Here is a 25731-nt window from a genome sequence, read left to right as displayed (position 1 = left end):
AATATATAAACTATCATATTAGTATAATTTTCCTCATACCAGCAAATATAGAACTACCTCATTCTTTTTAATGGGTGTGTAATACTCTGTTGCATTAATGAAATATGATTGATTGAATCAATCTTTATTCTATGGAAATGTGAGCTGTTTTTGATTTTTCATGATTATAAACAATGTTGGGATGAACATCTTTTTACATAAGCCTTTGCAAACTTGTGTTTCTGTAGTATACATTCTTAGAAATCCTTCCAGGAACTGACATAAAAAAATAATCATTTTTCATTTTAATGATATTGCTCAGTTACCAGCAAAAAAGAGGTATCAACTTCTATCCTGACAATGTATGCAGGCCCCAATTTCCCCTGCACTTTTTTCAGGGGAAGAGAGGCAGTCTGTTCTTATCAGAGAGATTGCAGAACCTCGAAACTTTCATTTAGCTCCACGAATGTCTGTAGTTCACACATCTCTCTGGTTTCTAATAAATTAACATTAATAGCAGCTCGAAGATTTGCCCAAAAAAGTCCACATTTACGCCTATTCTTGGGCCATTCCAAGTATGCTTTCTTTCCCAGAAGTGCTTTCAGCTTAGGATACCTGGTAGGAATGCAGTAGAGTGGAATGGGTTCCAGTAAGATAAACATGACATAATCGGAGTTTTCATGGAAGAGCCTGTGGTGGGCAAAGTAGAGTTCATAATGGCACCACTCACTCTGGACAAATTTGGGAGACAAAACAAAGATGGGCTTACAGCTTTTCTCAAGGCAGTTCTTGATATTTTCAGTAATACTCTTGCCAGGGTCAAAGTGTCCCTCATGGAGGCAAATCAATTTCTCTTCTTTCTCTAGATTGGGGATTAATTCATGCTTCACCCACATAGAATCATGTTCACTGTACGAAATAAACACATGGAACTGGACATTTCTCTTGAGTTATTCTTGACTCGTCTTTCTAATCCTCTGCAGTGTCTGTGTCCACTGACCCAGCATCCTGAGATACCAGGGCAGATCAAAGTAGAAGCAGCAGAAGACCACAGCCATCCCCAGAACTAGCATGATAACCACAATGGTGGCAATCAACAGAGCTGTGTTGCAAGATAATTCAGGAAGATGAACATCCTTTAACTGAGTCCCCTTTAGATTCAAAGGGTATTCACAGATGTACGAATCTGACCATCCAATCATCATGCCCTCTGAATACTTTTCAAGCTGGATGAAATCTCTTAATTTACAAGTACACCAGAATGGATTTCTTCTTGCATTCAGAGTCTTAACTTCCTGACAACTCTGAAAAAAATCCAGAGATGGGCTCAGAATTAAGTTCATTTCAATGTTCAGAATTGAGAGTTTTCTGAAATGACTACACCCAGGAAGATCAGTGAGAAAATTAAATGCAAGATTCAGCTCTTGCAAAGACTTCAGATGAATAACGTCTTTAGGGACAGTTTGAATTTTGTTATTATTCAGGTCAAGTATTTGAATACTTCTGGGCAAGCACCTGAAAACAGAATCAGCAAATCCGTTGGAAGACAGGTTCATAGTGATCAAGGTTTCTGGCCAAAAGCAATTTTCATGTTGTAACAGATTCTGGCTCAGATCTAAGTGCTTCAAGGATGTGTTGCTGGCAAAGAAACCCACTAAAGCAAGCATCTCCAATTTATTGCCCTTCAGAATGAGAGTTTTCAAATGAGGCAACTGGATAGGTTGCTTAAACAGGTCATCTGTTAAGATATTATTAGCAAAATTTAAATACTGGAATCTTGTAGGATAAACAGGAAACAGCACGTGAGGCATTTGTGCATCTGATATAGTCAGGTTTTCTATATCCATTTTGGTAAAAATCAAGTAGACCCTCTCCGGTGGAACAGAAAAAACTCCGAATTGTACGTGCTCCAATTTCATAGTTCTCATTACAGTCTTTGAGTAATCAAATGAATTGTGGTCAAGATAAACCTTGCCTCCAAAAGTCAGATGTTGGATTTGGAAGCATTCTATTGATGTGTGCCAAATAAACTGGAAGAGTAGGAGAAGGTCATCCCAGAGTAAATCAACTTTATTAAGTAATAGAATAGAGGTCTTGGAATCCTCTAAAGTAAGATTTTGTTGAGTTTCATAACTTGCAAGTTGGCTTTTGCCATCTATATTTGTCATTTCTAGTACTTTTGAGGTCCTGATCCCATCACGCAAAAGAACCCAGAAATTTGTGTTCATTGGTAAAACAATGTGAAGTTTTGTTGTGTTTAAGATGGGCAGGCTATCTTCTTCATAATGAGGAAGACTTTTCAATCCTAGGAAGACAGTATTTAGATGCAAATGAGAAATTTTCTGGAAATCTGATTTTTGTATTTTTGCCCCACTTAAACCTAGAATTTCCAAATGTGACATGTTGCCAGTTTCCTCACAGATAGGCATGGTGTCAAAATCATTGAAAGAAAGATCTAAATGTCTGAGACCTGCCAGTGAATACCAAGTTACAATCTTCAGTCTGTTATAAGACAAATCTAAATATCTTAACTCTCTGTTGAATTAAAAGGTCTTGACCTCCAGCTCTTGGATTCTGTTATGGCGCAGAATCAAAACTTTCAGTTTAGAGACAAAACGAAAATCTGAACTCTGAAGTCGAGAAAGGAGGTTGTAGGATAAATCCAGTGTGGTTGTGGTTGGGGTCAAGTCTGCAGGAACCTTTCTTAGCGACATGTTGGAGAAATTGGCCGTTAACTCCCTTTCTTCTGGCAACTTTGAAGCCCAGCCCTGCACTGACACAGCAATACTACAAAATACGTAAATGCTTCTGATATGTTTCATTGTAACTCCAAGGATTCTATCACTGGTTCCCTCATATGAATGATGAAGATGAGTTCAAATCCTGGAAAGACATATAATACTAAGCATATAATATGAAGTGGTTATGTCATTTGTTAAATTCTATCGGATTTATTTATTTATTTAAAGTAGGCTCCATGCCCAGTGTAGAGCCCAACATGGGGCTTGAACTTACAACCCTGAGATCAAGACCTGAGCTGAGATCAAGAATTGGACACTTAACTTACCAAGCCACCCAGGCACCCCAGTATAGATTATTTTTAATGCCAAAAATTGACTCTATTCACCAAGAGTTTGGAAAGGGTTCCAGCCTACATTGACTGCATTGAGTCTTTGACTTGATCTGAGAGCTTGGGTTATAGATTTCCAAGCCAGTTACTGTGCCATATCCTCATCGCTGAGGCAAATCAGGACTCCCACAAGGGAGATAAATATATAATAGTTGGCAGAAGTGCCTTTTTCCCAGTTCAACTTAGGAATTTCATTGCCAGGTCATATTCAACACTCTCCCTTCCATGCCATTTTGATAGCCTGAGAGCTTTAAGAAAACTGAAAGTAAAAGATTTTAAGACTTTATTCTTTTAGAGAAGCTTAAGGCTCACAGCAAAATTGAGGAAAAGGGGAAGGTACAGAGACTTTCCATATCCCCCTACCTCCACGCATGCCTGGCCTCCCCCATTATCAACATGCCCCATCAGCGTGGCTCGTTTGTTGCAACTGATGGATCTACATTGACGCATTGTCATCACTTGATGTCTGTAACTGACATTACAGTTCACACTCTTGGTGTTGGACATTCTGTGAGTTCGGATGAATGTATAATGACTTGCATTGATCATTATGCATTCATTCATGCCCTAAAATTCCTCTGTCCTCTGCTTATTCATCTTCCCCCTGCTCCACAACCCCTGTCAACCACCGATCTTTTGATTGTTTTGTCTTTTTTTTTTTTTATTGTTTTTGTCTCCGTAGTTTTGTCTTTTTCAGAATAGCATATAGCTGGAAACATACAGTATGTAGATTTTCCAGTTCAGCTTCTTCCTCTTACTAATATGCATTCAAAGTTCCTCCATGTTTTTGCATAGTTTGATAGCTCATTTCTTTTTAGTACAGAATAATATTCCATTATCTGGGTGTGTCATAGTTCATTTATCCATTCATCTACTGAAGGACATCCTGGTTGCTTCCAAGTTTTGGCAGTTAAGACTACAACAGCTATAAACATTTATGTGCAGGTTTTAAGTTCTCAATGAAGTAATTTTTTTAAATTACTGAATACTATGGGCTCCCAAATTAATGTCAAGATATTGTTCTCCCTAACTTTTATATTGGTGGACATAGAGAGTCCTTTGAGCTAATATTTGATTTTCAACAAGACTTACCTGTGTACATGGAAGGTCCAAAACACAGAAATGAACAGAATGGTTTCAGTCCTTATGGGGCCATATGTCTTCAGGTTGGTGGCAAAAGCAATCTGGATCACTTCCAAATAACAGCAATAATGATGAAAGCAGTTTCCATTTCTTTCTACCATGCCAAAATATATACACATGCCTGCACAGGTACATGGACACACACAAACACACACACAGCTCCTTAGAACAATGGGTTGGTGTGAAGAGCCCAGAGAGGTCTCCCTACACCATATCTTCTTATGGAGTATATCTTTTGGTTGCCCTACTTGTCTGTAAGAGTGACCAGTCTGAGGAAAGTGAAGGTCGGTGTATATTGGACACACGCATGGATACGCAGGAAAACTCACCAAGCTATTTACCTTGCCTTGGTATTTTCCCAATGCTTGGTGTGGGAGAACATAAAGTTTAAGAGTTTATGTAAGAGTTAATGTTTAAGGGACGCCTGGGTGGCGCAGTTGGTTAAACGACTGCCTCCGGCTCAGGGCGTGATCCTGGAGTCCCGGGATCGAGTCCCACATCAGGCTCCCAGCTCCATGGGGAGTCTGCTTCTCCCTCTGACCTTCTCCTCGCTCATGCTCTCTCTCACTGTCTCTCTCTCTCAAATAAATAAAATAAAATCTTAAAAAAAAAAAAGAGTTAATGTTTAATATTAGACTCTATTATATTAACCACTTCCCCTCACCTCCCCTGCACCTGGTATGGGAGAACATAAAGTTTAAGAGTTTATGAATTCAATATTAGACTCTAACCACTTCTCCCCACCTCCCCTACTGCCTCTTTTCTTGATAGAGTCCCAGGGGGTCTTTCCTACCAATGGTGTGTCTCTTCAGTCATTTCCTCCCAACAGACAGAGGAATCTTTAAAAGGCATGTCACAATCAGCCACTCCTTTATTCCAAATCATCCACTGGCTTCTTATCTCAACCAGAAAAAAATCCCAAGTCCTTGCAAGATCTGACATCTTCAGTGCATAACTCCCAACTCTTGTCTGGTCATTCCTTACCCTTTCCAAGCATGACCCCACATTAGATCTTTGAACTTGTACTTGCCCTTCTTTTTCCAGAATACACTTGTCCCAGATGACAAGTTGAATGCTCCTTCACTCCCTTGACATCTCTGTATGACAGTGACCATATCAGATAGGCATTTTTTTGACGCTCCTCTACAAAATATTACTCCCTAATCATTCTCTATTCTCCTTATCTTAGTTATTTTTCTTTCTCGTACTTCTCACCACCTAACATACACATTTGTTTTGTTTGTGGTCTCTCTTTTCTTATCCCCTTACTAGAATGTAAGCTGTGAAAGAACAGAAGTTCTATCTGTTCTAGTCACTGCTATAGTCCCAGTGTCCAGAAAAGTTCCTGGCAGCTTAATACATTTCTTGGATAATGAATATTGTGAAAATCTTAATTCTTCAATTGTCTCTGTTCTGTGTCTAATTAAACAGCTAAAGTCTGACTTTTCTCTCAAAAGCCTTAGCACCCATGAGTTTCCTCCTTTTTAAAATGAAGGTAATAGTACTTTAATAGTACTCTCCCCACAGAGTTTAGGGATAAATAAATGAAATAATATGTACATAGACATGGGGACAAAACAGGCAGAACTCGGACAAAAGGATACCTGGAATATTACCTCACGTTCATCTGGATTTTTCTTTCTCTAGAACCTGTCCAGATTTGTCATTGTTGTTGTTAAGAAATCCTAGAAAATGTGGATATTTCCCATTTTTAAGTAATTTAAAAATGAGAACACTTTATAAAACTGTTTTGTAGAATATAGGAAAATGGACACAACTATACTCAACCATCTTGTGCCATGACTGTGAAGAGAAAACTTTGATTTTGATATTCCTTGTCTATTGTGTGCTCAATGAACGGGGGCACCAAAGGCCCTAGGTGGGGGGATGGGATTGAGAAGATGGTAGCCTGGAACTGGCTGGGGTTTTCACCTTTCCACTGAGAATATTCCTCCAATCTATCCCAGGTAGTCTTTTCTTGGTCATCTCCTTTTTATGTAACCCTTAATATAACATCCAATCATCAGTGTAAGAACAAACATGAACATAATAAGACAGCCTCTATGATATAATTTTATGTTCATGATAATCTTCAAGATTTTAAAAATACAGCAAAATAAAATTGTTACCAGTACCATAATAGTACATTTATATCTATTCAACAGATACCTTATAGCTATCTACAGATAGCTAATAGCTAATGGCTTCCCTATGTTGACTCTATCATGTAAATGAGGCAATGGCCCATTGATGTATTTTTAGGTAACAACGACCAGCATTCACTGAGCTAAATAATACTAACTTCATTTAGCTTGATCCTTGCAACAACTGCCTTACAGGGTCAGTGCTATCACTGTTCACCTTCTACAGATATGGAAGATGGTGCTTAAAGAGGTCCTGTAAGTGCCTCAGAGTCACTAAGTTAATATACCAGCACCTGGTGTCCTAGTGACTCTGCTATCTTGTCTCTCTAGGTGAGCCAACATAAATTAGTTTTCAAAGACGTTATAGTACCTTATTACAATGAAGTTATATCTCACTAAGTCATACTGATTCTTTCAAGTGTCCCAGTATACGGTCCAAGGAACCTAACGAGTAAGTCTGTCAATGACCACCCACTTTAGGTTTTATATCAATTCCTTACAAGGACTGACATGGATGGAGCCATTGTGTTGAGTCCTATCTTGTTGAAGCCACTGTATTTTGTTATAGCAGCCAGCCTGTGTCCTAACTATGTACTGCCACACTTAAAATAAAACCCATACTCCCGACACTGGTTTACAACACACTCCCTGAGCTGCTCTTGCTTCTTTCTGGGATCTCACTTCATACCACACTTGCTCTGACCTTAGTGTCCTACACTAGCTTGTCCCCCTGTTTGGGATGCTGTTTCCCCAATCCTTCTTTGGCTGGATCATCTTGTCTTTTCAATCCTGCCTTATAGATTATTTTCTCTAAGAAACCTGACTTGACCACCTAATCTAAAGTGCCCAATTTGTGGGGATGCCTGGATGGCTCAGTCAGTTAGGCATCTGCCTTTGGCTCAGGTCATGATCTCAGGGTCCTGAGATAGAGCCCTGTGTTGGGCTCCCCGCTCAGCAGGAAGTCTGCTTCTCCCTCTCCTCTGCCTCTCCTTCCCCCTCCCAGTCACGCTCTCTCTCTCTCAAATAAATAAATAAAATCTTAAAAAAAACCCAAACAAACAAAGAGGCCGACTTCTATTAGTTCACATCACCTTATTTTATGTCTCTTCAAAACATACTGCTATCTGAAACCTTGGTTCATTTATGTATTGACTGTCTCTTCTACCACTTACACCCATAAGAAAGGAGCTGACGACCTTGCAGACTTCTGTATCCCTGCCACATAGAATAGTGCACATAGCACATGCTCAGTAAATGCTTTTTAAATGTATAGATGAATGAATGATTTCAATTTTTTAAAAAAGATTTTATTTATTTATTTGACAGAGAGAGATCACAAGCAGGCAGAGAGGCAGGCAGAGAGAGAGGAAGGGAAGCAGGCCCCCTGCTGAGCAGAGAGCCCGATGCGGGACTCGATCCCAGGACCCTGAGATCATGACCTGAGCCGAAGGCAGTGTCTTAACCCACTGAGTCACCCAGGCGCCTGAATGATTTCAATTTTGTATCTCTTAGCACAAGGTGGCATATAATATGCTCTCAAAAATGTGTGTCAAATGAACGAATTTGTGTTGTGAGTTCCTGATATGGTGCAGTGCTCAATGGTCAGAGAATTGAGTTTAGTGTTAGGGATTGATAGATTTGTGTCCAGGTCCTACTTAGCAACTTACTGGCTGTGTTAAATTAGACCATTTATTTAACTGCTGAAGGATTCCCTTTTTTCATCTGTAAATGTATTTTGTGCAGAGTCCTAAAAAAAAATTATGTATACATATCACTGTCGTCACATGTAGATTTTCACAAATGGTGGCAGTCATCTAGGCCCAGAGTTGGGCCTAGTCTGGCATCAGTTTTAATGGGTGTCAAGAAACTCAATAATCAAGATAAATAACTTTTTAATGAAACATTTTTAAAAATTAATTTTAACCTAAAAATCCACAATGAACAAAATGTGAAAATTTTTCATTAAGACGGAATCATTAATCCTGATTTTTCCTTTTGTCTCAGGATCCAATGTGGCTTGGCAGGACCCTGGCAGTCATTAAGCTGACAAAAGTGTATTTGACATTATCATTTCACAGAACACTTCAAATGTAGCTCCCAGGGGGTATAGCTCAGTGGCAGAGCATTTGACTGCAAATGTAGCTCCTGGGTTTGGGGGCTATGGCCCCTGAAAAATGCAGCAGAATCCAACCCAGTTGCTACCTCTGGAACCCCCTGAAATGAGGTGTCATAGCTTTCATATCTTATTGACTTCTCCATATTTTACTGACCTGCCCAATACCACAACCTCATCTGTAACTTATTCTAAAGAAGGGAGAGGAACCAACACTTTTTGAACTTCTCCAAATATAATAAAATAAAAAGGTCCTATTTCTTAGTTAGTACCTGTGCCTATGGCGTTTCATTTCAACATTTAAAAAAGTAGGACGTAATTTTTTTTATGAAAGATGCATTAAATATGTATTCTATATTGTCATATCCCTACTACTGCTCTGCTCTGCTGAGAGCAGGTGAAAAACAGAAAATGACTTTCTTTGTTAGCTTATAATTTAAAAGTCCAAACCAAAAGACACTATGAAATGACTGTTGGTGGTTGACCAAAGAACAATCAATCGCCTCTTTTTCTAGTGAAGCAAAAAAGTGGAGAAGGCGTTAAAACCTCACAGCATGGTAAGTGATCTTTGCAACAGAAGAAAGAGCAAGAGTGACACTTTTTGAAAGCTTCCCACGTGGCCGGCATTGAGCTACATGCTTTCATACGCTATCTTGTTCAACGCCTTCAACAACTCAACAGAGTGGCGACCATTTTTATCCCCTACTTCACAAACGGAGGAGCTAAAATTCAGAGGTTAAGTAAGTCACCCAAGGTAACCCAGGGATAGAGTATGGATTTGAACCCAGACCTTTCTAGTCCCTTCCCAGAACCCAAACGGAAGACATTACAAAACCTGAAATGAAGCCATTTGGGATATGATCATCCACCTTGATTCCATCATCAGAGCTAGCTGTCATGATGGCTTCTTCCACCCTTACCACCCCCCGTGCCTCTCTGTGAGTGGCAAGCAGTGGCTACTGGACACTCAGCTAGGTGTCATAAAGCACAAGACACTTTGCCTACATGCATTCCTAAGCTACAAATTCACAAGAAGTTGAACACAACTTAGAAAGTACACAGAACCCTAATTCATAACTCAGCACAGGTGGTCTGTCCTAGGACTCAGCACAGGTGGTCTGTCCTCTCCTAGGACTCAAATGCCCAGGGGCTATTAATCATTCTGCACCCTACAGCTGCCACCTGGCCATCTTTGGCCACTCCGGACTTCTGCAGGCAACAGAACAAGGTCTACATTGTACAAAATCCATCAGGTGTGCCCCTACTTTCCGACCTATAGCACACATGCAGAACTTTAAAACCAGTAAAGGAGCAACAACGATGCTTTCAATAGCCAAACAACAGATGTTATTTACATGCATGAAAGGAAAAATAAAAGCTGGAGAAACCTCACCACCATGATGGAAGCCACCATTCTGGGTAGAAGGACTGACCAGGTTTAAGCGGCAACCAGTGAAAGGAAACCCCAACGTCGAGTGCCTGCAAGACAGTTTCTTAGATCAGGAGCCCCAAGGTCACTCGTTAATCATTCATCTTGAGATTAACATAGGCACAATAATAAATACTAAAAATCTGAGTAATAAGACTACTTTCCTTCCAGGTACAGGAGTTCTAATGATCCCTTCTTTAGAAAAGACCCATTGAACCCTTCTTTGTCAAGACTGTTAGAGCGAACAAGGCTGGCAGTTAGTTCTTACTGCTGGGGCTTGCCGCAGGTCCGGAGGGGCTGTAGGCGGGAATGGTTCATCCACTGGGCTGGACTGCCTGCAGGGGCACGGGAAATCAAGCTTTTCCAGTTGAAGCTGAAGCTTCTTTGCTCCCTACTGCATGTTAGCAGCATTACACGTCACATAAACTCATTACACTCTTCAAGCACTTTGTAAAAAATGGCAGTAAAATACTCATTCATGATATCTACCATTTTTTTAAGTGTAGTGCCACGAAGCCCATTCACGTGGTTGTGCAACCGTCACACTATCCATCTGCAGATCTTTTCATCTTCCCAAACGGAAGCTCTCGACCCTTAAACTACTCCCCACCAGCCAAGCCTACCTTTCTACCCCCCACCCCCTCCTTCTGTTAGCCACTGGCCTCCACTCTCTGTCTCGCTAAGTTTGACTACTGAAGGTACCGCATAGGAGTGGAATCATGGAATTTTGTTTGCCCTTTCGTGACATGCTTTGTTCATTTAGTGCACGGTGTTTTTGAGGTTCTTCCATGTTGTAGTGTATATCAGAATTTCCTTCTTTTTTTCCTCTTCTCTCCGAATAAGAGTCACGTCCAAACTCACTGGCAATGCTTGAAGCTATGCTCATCTTCTCAGACCTCCCACCTCAGGTGTGGCCACAGTTGTGGGACTACCTGGTGTAACTGTCACAGTCTTTAAAGGGTTCCCAATTGAACTTACTGTTGACTCTTTGTCTAACATTTTAAGCACTTCTTGGGGCTCCTGGGTGGCACAGGCAGTTAAGCATCTAACTCTTGGTTTCAGCTCAGGTCATGATCTCAGGGTGGAGAGATTGATTCCCACTGTGGGCTCCATGCTCAGCAGGGAGTCTGCTTAAGATTCTCTCTCTCCTCCCTCTGCCCTACCCCCTACTCTTGTGTGCTCAGATATTTGCTGCTCATTTCTCTCAAATACATGAATAAATCTTTAAAAAAAGAAAAAAAAAAAGGAAGACACTTCTCTAGAGGTTCTTGGGACTATATTCCCTCACAGGGGTGGCACGGTTTAGATCCTTCCAGTCTGTTCTCTGAAATCTCATTTCCTTCAGTGAGAATTCTTGGGGGCCCAGTCACCCCTTTCTGGTCTAGTAATAACCAAAACAAACAAAAAGGGTTTTTAATACCTTCCACAAGAGCAGTTAGGTCCACGCATATGTCATTTTGCCTTTCATATTGGAATAGTCTGACCTCCCTGACTAAAACTTGTTTCTCAGGGCACCTGGGTGGTTCCGTCAGTTAAAAGTCTAACTCTTGATTTTGGCTCAGGTCCCAATCTCAGGCTGTGGAGACTGCTTAAAAAAATCAAATCAAACCAAATCAAATCAAAAACTGATTCTCAGGGAACTCCTTCTCTCTATATGGCGGTGGTGATAAGGCCCAATGCCACACCCTCCTTTACCAGCCTGGTTCCTTTATTTATCTTTTTTTCTCTAATGCTCTCTTTCTGACTTCAAGATCAAAGTTCTGTTAAAGAAAAATGTATTCACAACTCTTGCCAAAGAATGGTAAGGGAGGAGTCACCTGGTGGCTCAGTTTTGATCTCAGGGTTGTGAGATCGAGTCCCGCATTGGTGTCGGGCTCCCTCCCCTCACTCGTGCATGTGCTTGCACACACACAAACACACATACAGCCCCTCTCTCTCTGCCAAATAAATAAGTGAAAATAAAATCTTTTAATAAAAGGGGGGCTCCTGGGTTGCTCAGCTCTTAAGTGTCTGCCTTCGGCTCAGGTCATGATCCGGAGGTCCTGGGGGACTGAGTCCCAGGCTCCTTGCTCAGCGGGCAGCCTGCTTCTCCCTCTCCCACTCCCCCTGCCTGTGCTCTCTCTCTCACCATATCTCTCTCTGTCAAACAAATAAATAAAATCTTAAAAATATATATATTAAATAAAAAGAATGGCAAGATAGGACTGTATTCTTTCATGTTGTAGTATGTATTAGAATTTCCTTTTTTCAGGCTGAATAGCAATTATTGTGTGTAGACACCATATTTTGTTTATCCATTCATCCATCCATGAATATGCAGGTTGGGTTCGCCTTTTGGCTCTTGTGAATAGTGTTGTTATGAACATGGGTGTACAAATGCCCGTTCGAGTCCTTGCTTTCAGTTCTTTGGGGTTTATACCTGAAGTGGAATTGCTGGATCCTATGGCAATTTTATATTTAATTTTTTTGCAGAACTGCCATATTATTTCCTGAAGCCTTTTATTTTTTTATTATTTTTATTTTTTTATTTTCAGCATAACAGTATTCATTATTCTTGCACCACACCCAGTGCTCCATGCAATCCGTGCCCTCTATAATACCCACCACCTGGTACCCCGACCTCCCACCCCCCGCCCCTTCAAAACCCTTAGATTGTTTTTCTCATGGTTCACCTCCCCTTCCTATTTCCCCCAACTCCCTTCTCCTCTCTAACTCCCCATGTCCTCCATGCTATTTGTTATGCTCCACAAATAAGTGAAACCATATGATAATTGACTCTCTCTGCTTGACTTATTTCACTCAGCATAATCTCTTCCAGTCCCATCCATGTTGCTACAAAAGTTGGGTATTCGTCCTTTCTGATGGAGGCATAATACTCCATAGTGTATATGGACCACATCTTCCTTATCCATTAGTCCGCTGAAGAGCATCTCGGTTTTTTCCACAGTTTGGCAACCGTGGCCATTGCTGCTATAACCATTGGCACTTTGATGGTGCCTTCCATCAAGGTTCAGATCAGTTAGTCTACCCATCAAACAGTGGGATGGCTAAGGGGTGACCAGAAAGCTAGGAATGGTGACTCCATAATTTCACTAATCTGACTAGAAAAGAGTGGGAAGAGGTTAGCTAGAGGCCCTATTTTGAAGTAACATGATAAAACAAACATGGCACTATTTATATAGATTATAGGAGTACACATCAACTTTTTCAAAGCAATGGGTTTTGAGATTTTATGATGCTTAAATTTCAGGTGACACTGTTGGATGTCACTCATGAAGATAAAAACTTCCAGGGGCACCTGGGTGGCTCGCGGGTTAAAGCCTCTGCCTTCGACTCAGGTCATGATCTCAGGGTCCTAGGATCGAACCCCGCATCGGGATTTCTGCTCAGTGGAGAGCCTGCTTCCTCCTCTCTCTCTCTGCCTGCCTCTCTGCCTATTTGTGATCTCTGTCTGACAAATAAATAAATAAAATCTTTAAAAAACAAACAAAAAAAACCTCTTTCAAATGGATTGTCCACAGAAGGAACGGACAATTCAAAAATGAATGATTATAATGGGTTCATTTAAATGTGAAAATGGGGAGGGGTACTTTCTTAAAACAAGAATTTTTTTTAAACAATAATGTTGGTATTTTTCATAAAAATATAATACATGTATTTCTACGCATAATTTAGAGGGGGAGGTGATGCCTGGGTGGCTCAGTCATTCAGTGTCTGCCTTCAGCTCAAGTCATGATCCCAGGGTCCTGAGATCGAGCCCCACATTCGATGGAGCTCAGCAGGGAGTGTGCTTCTCCCTCGGCTTCTGCAGCTCTCTCATGCTCTGTCTCAAATAAATAAGGAAAATCTTTTAAAAAATTTAGAGGGGGAAATCCCACAATAAGTAACAGTAGAAGGAAAAACACCAACCGAAATGAACAGTCTACATGCAGCACACCTAAATATATGCAAACATATCCATATACACATAGAAATAGGTCCTGAATGCACATCCATCAGGAGCCTGGGGGAGGATCCTTACAGCTTATTGGATGAACTAAGCTCTAAAATCCCTTCATCTCAGAAATTCTCAAGCCACTATGATCAGCACACCCACACTCTGTATTGTTCTCTCAAGAAAAAGAACATGACTTGGGTTTTTTGGTGTCCAGAGACATAGTCTTCCTTTTCCCAGAGCCCAAACTGTCTAAACACTTCACTCTGTCAGTGAATGGAAAAAGTTTTCTTTACTATTTTAAAAATATGCTCACCAAAACCAAGTTGAGCCCAGTTAAAGGGTAGTATTCTGTGTCTCCACCGTCATTATCAAAACACCCTGGAGCACCTGGGTGGCTCAGTTGTTAAGCGTCTGCCTTCAGCTCAGGTCACGATCCCAGAGTCCTGGGATCAAGCTCTGTATCAGTCTCTCTGCTCAGTGGGAAGCCTGCTTCTCCCTCTCCCACTCCCTGTTTGTGTTCCCTTTCTCACTGTCTCTCTCTGTCAAATAAATAAATAAAACCTTAAAAAAAAAAAAAAAGCACCTTGCCTTTACCTCCTCAAGTAAGGACCAAAAGTATTATAGGAAGTGTCACATACAAGATATTGGGTAATCCTTACCAGAAACTCCATCAAATTTTTATATAATTCCCATTTGACGAATGATGAAACTAGTTCAGAGAGAATAAGAAACTTGCCCAAGGTCATCATCCAGTAAGGGATGGAGTCAGGATTCAAAACTGAGCCTGTCTGGCTCCAAAGCCCACTGTGTTTTCCCTATTCCAGGTGCCCAGAAGTTCATGTTCTACTCTCTCTGCCTTCACCTGGAATTCCTAAATATTTAAATCCTTACATATTTAGATATTTAAATATCTAAATATTTAAATCCTTTGCAATTAGCAATAGGAATAGTAAGCTCAGAACCATAAACTGATCATGGGGGATGTGATTTTATTTTTATTTTTTTCAAAAATCTTTTTCCTTTTTCTGTCCCTTCCCCCCACTTCCCTTACTCTGAGGTTCAGCGATGCCTGCTGTTGTAACTCTCCCCCACATGCAAACACATACACTCTCTCTCACATACTTTCCCCCTCTTATAACTTCCTCTGATTTCAGAATTCTGCCTGCCCTATTTCTTCCTTCATACATAAATTGCAATGAATAGAGAATCTGTATTACCTCAGGTGGACAGAGATTTAGTTTAAAGACACTCGGAGAAGTAAGGAAGCATAGCAGGCCTCACAGAGAGCTAGCAAAATGGTCACTGCAGTGTTCCTGCAGTGTTCCTGGTGGTCGGGCCATCTTACTGTCTTCTCCAAAGCGGGCAAAGGCTGTTCTCCACTCTAGTAATGAGTCAGCTTCTCTTTGACCCTTCCTCTTTCTTAATCTCCTTCTCTTTCTACTGCCAGCTTCTCCTTACAGATGCCCTTGCTTCTATTTCTTCCTACAGCCTTTTCTCAGTGTCATAGCTTAGGGGTGGGACAGAGAGGTCCTGAGGGGACTTTCTGAAGATAAGAAATCTGATTGGCTCCTTGTATCCAAGGAGCTTCAAATGGCATCTCTATTGGTCAGAGGACCCATGGACCATCTGATAGTCTACTGGCCCATTTTAGGTCTTGCCTTTGACAAGGGCTCAGGTCCAGGGAGGAAAGTCACATAACTCCAGGCTCCCCACGGGTGGAACTAAGGGACTGGGGCTGCTTTCCCTTAAAACCACTACAGGCTAGCTCATAATCTAGTAGGAAGAACATGTTCATTGAGAAATAAAGCTCATCTAGTTTAATTATAAATATCAGTAAGAGAAAATAGTGGCACCATTTATTTTTTCTAAATTATATTTCTGAAAAATAAAAGGTAACAACATTCTCACATGGTTGGGAAATTCCAATTCTGTATCATTCACTTACTAAACTCGAGTGCTCACTTCGGCAGCACATACACTAAAATTGACTATACTTGACAAGTATAAGGAGGGGAGGAAAATTGTAGTTTGAACGGATAAATTGAATGGCCCTAAATACTTAATGGAAACCCAAAGAAAGACTTTGCAGAGGTTTTGGTAAATACTTCATTTTCAAGGACTAGAGCAGCACAGTCCAACAGAGTGTAGAAATAATGCAAGTCACACAGGTAACTTCAAGTTATCTAGTAACTATATTTAAAGAGACAAAAAGAAACAGCTTAAATTAGTTTTAATAATATATTGAATCACTATATCAAAATACTAACATATATTCAATATAAAAACTACTGAGATATTTCACATCTTTTTTTCATACAGTGTCTTAGAAATCTGGTATGTATTTTACACTTAGAGCCAACTTCGACACAGACTTGCCACATTTCACACACTTGATAGCCACATGTGGCCCGTGACCGCCATATTGAACAAGCAGAGCTAAAGCCTTAAGTTAATTAATGACCATCCTACAATTAGCCAACAAACTGGAACTCCTATTCATCCACAGAATTTTCCCCAGCAATGCCAAATATTGGTATTTCTCATTTCCTCACCTGTCCTGACTTCAGTTCTTATTCCCTTTCTCAAATGATCCTGTGCACTCTGCAAATGACCACTGTTGTAGAAACATCTATGAGACCTGTGTCCTCAGAAATTACCCACAAAGCCTTTAAGGATAAGAAAGAATATATATATTTTATATATAGATTAATATATATATATATAGCATATATAATATATTACATATAATATATTATATATATAATTGGATTTCTTTTCTTCAGAAAGTACCTTAAGGATGAGTCTCCATCCTGACCATAAGCTATGACACTGAGAAAAGGCTGTCAGAAGAAATAGAAGCAAAGGCAGCAATAAAGAAAAGTTGACAGTAGAAAGAGAAGGAAATTGAGCAAGAGGAAGATATTCATATATTAGAGGTGGAATGGGGGAGAGAAGAGTGAAGATGAGCAAATAATAAATAAAGATTAAAGAAGAAAAGAGAGAGAACATGGAAGGTTTTTAAAAGTCAGAAAGGGCAGCTGATTAAAGGAGAAAGCAAAAACCTAGAGGAAATAAGAGGGGACCAAAAACAGAAAATCAGGATGGAAGGCAAGGGACAGGATAGGAATGGAGACTCCTCAAAAAAGGGAGAAAATAAAATTTATAGGCTAAACAAAAGAGTAACAAAGGGAAAACAGTAGAGAAGGAAAGGAGGAAGGTCTGGATTTCTTGTTCAGGTACCAGTTATTATTATAGCTTTATTAATAACTTGCTTTATGTGTAGACCAAATAGAGAAATGCTGTCACATAACAGACATCCTGTAAGATAAGTTAGAGTGAGGAATCTCCCTAGATTTCCTTGCTGGCAACCAAATATGTGCAATGTTTAGACTGAATCTGAAAAAATTACTAAATCACACTTACTAAGATATCTTCTAATATATCCAGTGGTGTGCTAGAGCTGGGTTATATCAGCTCATAAGATCCAATTTTTAATTTTTTAAGAATTTTGTGAACCAGTTGTTAAAAGGAACAATGATTAAAAATTCAATTGCAGAGGCTTGCAATTAAATAAACTATATTAAAAACAAAAGTAATAGGTAAGCAAAACTCATCATTTCCTAATTACTTTACTAGATATTTATGGTTTGTTATGTTCCTGAAGCTACTCGTGTCTTTTGTATCTGTATGGCAGAAACAGTATAGAGAATGCATAGCATTGTCTTTCTTGGTTTTTACATCTTTAGTGGAACATATCTTCCCATAATTTCCTAACAGAGTCTTTGAGGTTTAATTTAGAGTAAGAACTTAAATGTCCTGCTTCATATTTGTTTGATTGTTCCAAATAATTTGCCTCACAAAATTTTATTTTCTAGTTTCTGGTATTGAGAAGTGCAATGCCATCTTGGTTTCTGATTGTTTGTATGTGCTTTTCTCTTTCTTTCTGGAAACTTTGAGGATCATTGTCTGACATTATTTTAAAATTGTCCTAAAGTTCCAAGAGGAGGTGCCTTCTACCATTTATTTTGCTGGGCATAGTTAAGAGATTCATGTCTTGCAGTGGAATTTCTTTGCTTTATTACTTTGACAATGTCTTAACCTCCTTTTTCTCTGTCTGGAATACTTATTAGATGCAGGTGGACCTCCCAGATTTAGGCTCTTATTTCTTATTTCTTCCCTTACATTGGCAACTAGCCCTTTTGTTCTAAATCCTTAAAACTTCCCTTAGAATATTTTCCAATGCTTTGATCTCTTTGGAGGATGGGGATATCATAGTTGAGTTCCAAGAAGTATCTTCAAGATGTCTTGGAAGAGAGGTTAACATCCTTGTAGACCACATCACCAACATGCAACACTCCTTTCCTGGCCCTCAAAGACAGAGTGCCTGGGACCTAGTTGATTAATTTGATAATGGATTTTTATTAAGGGTGGTCATGCACTTGTGTGGGTGTTAATCTGTGTAATTCAAGAAGTGACTGCATCCTAGTAAGGGGATGAAGTCCATCAGAGAGCTCAGGAGCAGTGAAGGAAGGAAGGATGAGCTGGTCCGAAGTGTTGGGGAGACACTGGAAGAAATAGTCCAGAAAAAGAGAACATGAGAGGTAGCCAAAAACTCATCATGCCTCTGAAATCCTCAGGAGAGGCTGCTCTCCTGTAACCATGCAGACTGGGGACTTGAATGGTTTTATTTGAAAATAAAAGGAAAAACTAGAAACTTTGATGATATTTGGGTTGCATTAGTGAGGCTGAAGTTGTTCATGTGTTTGTTCTCTAACTGGACCCTGGTCTTGTTGTTGCTGCTCTAGATTTTATTTTATTTATTCATGACAGACAGCGAATGCAGGGGGAGAGGGAGAAGCAGGCTCCCCACAGAGCAGGGAGCCCAATGCAAAGCTCGAACCCAGGATCCTGGGATCACGATCCCAGTGAAGGCAGATGCTTAACCAACTGAGCCACATAGGCGCCCCTAACAGAATCTAGTTTTTTTTTTTTTTAAAGATTTTATTTATTTATTTGACAGAGAGAGATCACAAGTAGGCAGAGAGAGAGAGGAGGAAGCAGGCTCCCTGCTGAGCAGAGAGCCCGATGCGGGACTCGATCCCAGGACCCCGAGATCATGACCTGAGCTGAAGGCAGCGGCTTAACCCACTGAGCCATCCAGGCACCCCCAGAATCTAGTTTTGAACTGTTTCTCTCATTGCCTATATACCAATTGGGATTCAGTGCTTTTCTGTTTTATTCTACAACTACTTTATATGAAAGAAAAAGGTCAGTTTTATCTGTGATATTTACTACCAGTTTACTTCTCGACTTGTCATTTCTCCATTGGCCATGTTTATCCGTTTGTGTTTATCTGGTTATTCATTTGCTTGTTTGTTTTAACAGGGAGCTATTTCTAATTTTTGTATGGTCAAATTCTGTCTCTTTTCTGATTTTATTTAATCTTAGATAAAGCCTAGGACTATCCAGACAGCCCATGAGTAACAGCTCAGCTCCAGTGCCACATGGCGTGACATAAGATAATGAAGATACCAATAATAACAATAAAAATGGCATCGTCATAACTAACATTTACAGAGATTCTGTTCTGTGCCTGGCACTGTTCTATGCACATTACATGTTTAACTCCTTTAATGTTCATAACAATAGTTTGAGACATGTATGATGATACTCATTTATATTTGTGCTAATAAAGCAGGGAGAAAATGCATAACCACTGAGGGTCAGTAGAAGGAGGGGGAAGAGGCACTAGAAGGAGGGGGAAGAGGCAGAATTCAGGCTGGGGTGGTCTGTCTCTGGAGTACTCGTCCTACTCTGCTGTAGAGGGAATAGCGAGACCCTGGCCTTCCACACATCATACCACTCATTTCTTATAATAATCACATGAGGGAAGCATCATTATAATGCTCATTTTACAGTTGTGAAAGAGGAGGCTGGAACAGGTTAAGGGATTCATCCAAGGGCACAGAGCTACAGAGAAATGGAGCCAATCATATTATATTTCTATTTCTCTGACTGACTTATTTTGCTTAGCATAATACTCCCTACCTCTATCCATATTGTTGTAAATGGCAAGATTTCATTCATTTTTATGACTAATAGTCCACCATGTTGGAACCCACCTACATGGTGGCCTTGGTGGAGGAGAATATGTACCACTTCTTCTTTATCCATTCATCAGTGGATAGACACTACAGCTCTTTCTATAACTTGGATCTTGTAGATATGCTACTATAAACATCAGGGTGCGTTTATCCCTTTGAATTAGTATTTTTATACTTGAGTAAATAGCCAGTAGTGCAATTACTGGATCATAGAGTGGTTTTACTTTTTGAGGAACCTCCATATTGTTTTCTGGAATGGCTGCATCAGTTTGCATTCCTACCAACAGTGCAAGAAGGTTCGCCTTTCTCCACATTGTTGCATTTCTGTGGTGTTGGTTGTTATTTCTTTCCTCATTTGTGATTTTACTTATTTGGGTCCTTTTTCTTCTCTTTTTGATGAGTCTGGCTAAAGGTTTATCAATTTTAATGATTTTTTTCCCAAAGAACCAGCTCTAAGTTTCATTGATCTGTTCTATTGTTTTTTTCAGTTTCCATATCATTTATTTCTGCTCTAATCTTTATTATTTCCTTTCCTCTACTAGTTTTTAGGCTTCATTTATTGTTCTTTTCCTAGATGCTTTAGGTGTAAGATTAGGTTGTTTATTTTAGATTTTTCTTGCTTCTTGAGGTAGGCTTGTATTGCTATACACTTCTCTTGTAGGACTGCTTTTATTGCATACTAAAGGTTTTAGGCCATTATCTTTTCATCTTAATTTGTTTCCATGTATTTTTAAATTTCTTCTTTGGTTTCCTGTTTGACCCATCCATTGTTTTGTAGCATGTTGTTTAACCTCCATGTATTCATGGTCTTTCCAGATTTTTTATTTTGGTTGACTTCTAGTTTCATAGCACTATGGTCAGAAAAGATGCATAGTATGACTTCGATCCTCTTGTATTTGTTGAGACCTGTTTTAGGACCTAATATGTGATCTGTTCTGGAGAATGTTCCATGTGCACTTGAAAGAATGTGTATTCTGCTGTTTTAGGGTGGAATGTTCTGCATATATCTATTAGGTCCATTTGGTCCAGTGTATCATTCAATAACATTGTTTCCTTGTTGATGTTCTGTTTAGATGATCTGTCTATTGATATAAGTGGGATGCTGAAATTCTCTACAATTATTCTGTTATTATCAGCTAGTTATTTTATGTTTGTTATTGTTTTATATATTTGAGTACTCCCATGTTGGGTGCATAAATACCTACGATGGCTATATTTTCTTATTGGATTGTCCCCTTTATGATTATATAATGCCCTTTTTTTGTCTCTTACTACAGTCTTTGTTTTAAAGTCGAATTTGTCCAATTTAAGTATTGCTACTCTGGCTTTCTTTTGACATCCATTTGAGTGATAAATATTTCTCCACCCCCTCATTTTCAATCTGTAGGTGCCCTTAGGTCTAAAATGAGTCTCTTTTAGGCAGCGTAGAGATGAGTCTTGTTTTGTTTTGTTTTGTTTTTAATCCATTCTGACACTGTATGTCTTTTGATTGGAGCATTTAGTCCATTAACATTCAAAATAATTACGGATAGATATGTATTTATTGCCATTTTATTGCTTGTTTTGTGCTTGTTTCTGGAGATTTTCTCTGATCCTTTCTTGTCTTTGTCACTGTTAGTCTCTCCTTTGCACTCAAATTCCCCTATTTCTTGCAGGGCTGGTTTGGTGGTCACAAACTCCTTTAGTTTTAGTTTGGGAACTCTTTATCTCCTTCCACTCTGAATGAGAGCTTTGCTGGATAGAGTATTCTTGGCTGCAGGTTTTTCTCATTCAGCACATTGAATATATCATGGCCCTCCCTTCTAGCTTGCCAAGTTTCTGCTGAGAAATCCCCAGCTAGCCTTATAGTTTTTCCCCTTATAAGTTATGGACTTCTTTTGTCTTGCTGCTTTTAAAATTTTTATCACTATTCTTTGCAAATTTAATTACAATACGTCTTGGTGTTGGCCTGCTTTTATTGATTTTGATGAGGGTTCTCTGTGCCTCCTGGATCAGGATGACTGTTTCCTTCCCCAGAGTAGGGAAGTTTTCAGCTATTATTTCCTCAAATATGTTTTCTTCTCTCTTTTCTGTTTTTCTTCTGGGACTCCTGTAATATGAATATTATTACATTTGATGGAGTCACTGAGTTCCCTAAGTCTAATCTCATGTTGTACAATTCTTTCTCTCTTTTGTTTGGCTTCATTATTGTCCATTATTTTGTCTTCTAGGTCACTAGTTCATTCCTCTGCTTCCTCCAGTTTGCTGTTTATTTCATCAAGTCTGTTTCGAATCTCTCTTATTTCACTCTTCACCTCTGATTGATTCCTTTCAAATTCTTTTATCTTAGTGGTAATGGTCTCACTGGTGTCTTCTATTCTTTTTTCAAGCCCAGTGAGTATTCTTATGATTATTGCCTTAAATTCTCCATCAGGCATGTTACTTATATCTGTTTCACTTGAATCTATGGCCATGGCCTTACTTGTTTTTACTTGGGAAAAATTCCTCTGTCTCGGCATTTTGTCTAAGTCTCTGCCTTCTTCTGTGTGTTTTAAAAGAGAGTTATGGCTCCTGCTTCTGAATGTAATGGCCTTATGAAGAAGAATTCATATAGTGCCCAGGGCCTCATGCTTCAGTGAGTGTTTCTGGTGTACACTGTGTGTGCTCGGCTGTTGTATTTTGGCTATTCTATCCTGCCAAGGCTCTCCCTGCCTACTCTGGGTAGTGTTTGGTCCTTGGCCTGAATGTGGCAACTATTAACTACATGAGACCTGTACATAACCCTCTGGTCAGGAGATGTGGTGTGGGCAGGGTTTTGTGCTGGTTTTCCAGGAAAGGGCCCACTGCATTGGGACTGAGAAGGGCAGTCCCTCCAGAGCACAGAGCGGGTGGGCTTGTGATAAGTAAGTTAGGCAGCCAGTGTCCTCTCTGAGCTTCTTCCATCAGGTGGCCCTGTGTTTATGCTGGGGAGTAGCAGGGGAAAATGATGCCAGTAAGCTCCTTTGTTCCTGGAGAGGTGTATTATAAATAAAGACTTAGTTTTGATATTTCCTTTTGTTGGCTGTAAATTTTTCAAGTATAGGAAAGTATCAAAGTATGGGCGCCTGGGCGGCTCAGTTGGTTAAGCCACTGCCTTCAGCTCAGGTCATGATTCTGGAGTCCTGGGACCGAGTCCCATATCCGGCTCCCTGTTCAGCAGGGAGTCTGCTTCTCCCTCTGACCCTCTCCCCTCTCATGCTCTCTCTCTCTCTCTCTCAAGTAAATAAATAAAATCTTAAAAAAAAAAGAAAAGTATCAAAGTAAAAGCAAGCACCAACCACAAGCAAGCCATGATAATGTTTTTGTATATTTTCAATAAGACCTTTTACTCCACATATTTGTACCATATGAAACCATCCTACACATATACTTTTGTATCCTATGTTTTTCATTTATATTTTAATGTAAGCATTCCCTTATGTTATACATTATTTTTTTAGATTGTGGTAAAAACATGTGGTAAAACATATGTGGTAAAAACACATAACAAAATGTATCATCTTAACACAATACACTATTTTTTTAAAGAATTTATTTATTTATTTGACAGAGATCACAAGTAGGCAGAGAGGCAGGCAGAGAGAGATGGAGAAGCAGGCTCCCTGCTGAGCAGAAAGCCCCATGCGGGGCTCGATCCCAGGACCCTGGGATCATGACCTGAGCCGAAAGCAGAGGCTTTAACCCACTGAGCCACCCAGACACCCCCACAATACACTATTTTTAATGATTATAAAATGTTATTAAACAAACAGCACATTCCTCCATTGTTGAAAATTTGGAATGCTTCAAATTTTTCACTGTTAACAATGACTCTGCAATTAACACACTTGTAAGAAATATTTGTCCAGGGGCACCTGGGTGGCTCAGTGGGTTAAAGCCTCTGACTTCAGCTCAGGTCATGATCTCAGGGTCCTGGGATCGAGCCCCGCATCAGGCTCTCTGCTCAGTGGGGAGCCTGCTTCCCCCCACCTCTCTCGCCTGCCTCTCTGCCTGCTTGTGATCTCTGTCTGTCAAATAAATAAATAAAATCTTAAAAAAAAAAAAAGAAATATTTGTCTACATTCAACTTATTTTCTTAGGCTAGATTTCTAAAATAGAATTACAGGTCAAAGAACATGGTTATTTTATTTTATTTTCAAAGATTTTATTTATTTATTTGACAGAAAGAGACATGGAGAGAGAGGAAACACATGCAGGAGGAACAAGAGAGGGAGAAGCAGGCTTCCCGCTGAGCAAGGAGCCTGATGAGCCCTAATCCCAGGACTCTGGGATCTTGACCTGAGCCCAAGGCAGCTGCTTAAAGACTGAGCCACCCAGGTGCCCAGAACATGGCTATTTTAAAGCCCTTTTTATATATATCCAAATACTTTGCCCTCCTATTATCACTATATAAAATGCCCATTCCACTGTAGTCTTATTAATATAACAGACTTATAAAAATGGGACTATTTTTTTTTTAAATGCGACTTTTTAAATATCAGTTTAGTGAAGGTCTCTGGAGTGAAGTGTGAGACAAGATAACTGGTTTTGCAACACTTTGCTGACCAACAAATGGGGTTGGAGAGTCTGAGAGGAGTTAAACCTTAGAAGAGGATTTGGAGCAGCACCTGGGTGGCTCAGTGGTAAAGCCTCTGCCCTCGGCTCAGGTCATGGTCTTAGGTCCTGGGATCGAGCCCCACATCGGGCTCTCTGCTCAGCAGGGAGCCTGCTTCCCCCTCTCTCTCTGCCTGCCTCTCTGACTACCTGTGATCTCTCTCTGACAAATAAATAAATAAAAATCTTTAAAATAATAATTTTAAAAAAGAAGAGGATTTAGACAGTTTTTGGTGTATTATGAGTTCCACTTACCGTACAGAAGGAATGGACAGATGTGCTCCCATATCTGTCGTCTATAGATGGTCATCTATAAGCCAAGGAGACGAGGCCTAGAACAGCTCTTTCCTTCCCACCCCTCAAAAGGCACTAACCCTGCTCACACCCTAATATTGGATTTCAAGCTTCCAGAACTGTGAGTTAATACATTTCTGTTGGTTAGGCCACTCAAGTTGTAGTCCTTTTTTTTTTTTTTTTTTTTTTTACATTAGCCTTAGCAAACTAGTACACAACTAGTGCTGAGCATTGAAGCTTGATTATGAAATCTTGAAGTTCAGTACAGGAAGTGCAATCACCCTGGAGAAAACAGGAAAATCCAGTCCTAGCAACTATTGCAACTTCCATTACAGAACAAGAGCTTTAAAAAAAAAAAAAAAGATTTTATTTATTTATTTTGAGCATGAGTAGGGGGAGGGGCAGAGGGAGAGAAAAAAGAATCTCAAGCAGATTCCACCCTAAGCCTGATGAAGGACCTTGAGATCATGACTTGAGCTGAAATCAAGAGTCAGGTGCTCAACTGACCGAGATACTCAGGTACCCCAGAACAAGTACTTTTATATATTTTTTAGCATATGTTTTGTGGTTTAAGTTCCCTTCCAGTATAATGTGTCATAAAAGTTTTTTTTTTTTAAGATTTTATTTGTTTATTTGACAGAGACTACAAGCAGGCAGAGAGGCAGACAGAGAGAAAGGAGGAAGCAGGCTCCCCGCTGAGCAGAGAGCCCAATGTGGGGCTTGATCCCAGGACCCTGGGATCATGGCCCAAGCCGAAGGCAGAGGCTTTACCCCACTGAGCCACCCAGGTGCCCCTGTGTCATAAAAGATTAAATGATGATTTTTCTATATCCCTAAATTCTAACTC

At 39.9% G+C, this 25731-nt stretch overlaps 1 protein-coding gene across 1 annotated transcript; it reads right to left on the bottom strand.

The window, feature by feature from the left end:
- Nucleotides 1-321: 321 nt before the first annotated feature.
- On the bottom strand, nucleotides 322-25139 carry TLR10 (toll like receptor 10). Its single transcript, XM_044225936.1, is given in 5 exon segments — nucleotides 322-425; nucleotides 428-2284; nucleotides 4202-4373; nucleotides 9903-9988; nucleotides 24846-25139. Coding segments are annotated over 3 exon segments (1971 nt in total). The 5' UTR covers nucleotides 4212-4373; nucleotides 9903-9988; nucleotides 24846-25139.
- Nucleotides 25140-25731: the final 592 nt, after the last annotated feature.

Source organism: Neovison vison, chromosome 11 (genome assembly GCF_020171115.1).
Source record: "Neovison vison isolate M4711 chromosome 11, ASM_NN_V1, whole genome shotgun sequence".
Classification (NCBI taxonomy): Eukaryota; Metazoa; Chordata; class Mammalia; order Carnivora; family Mustelidae; genus Neogale; species Neogale vison.
Note: the sequence above shows the minus strand (reverse complement) of the source record. Positions and strands in the feature narration are given on the sequence as shown.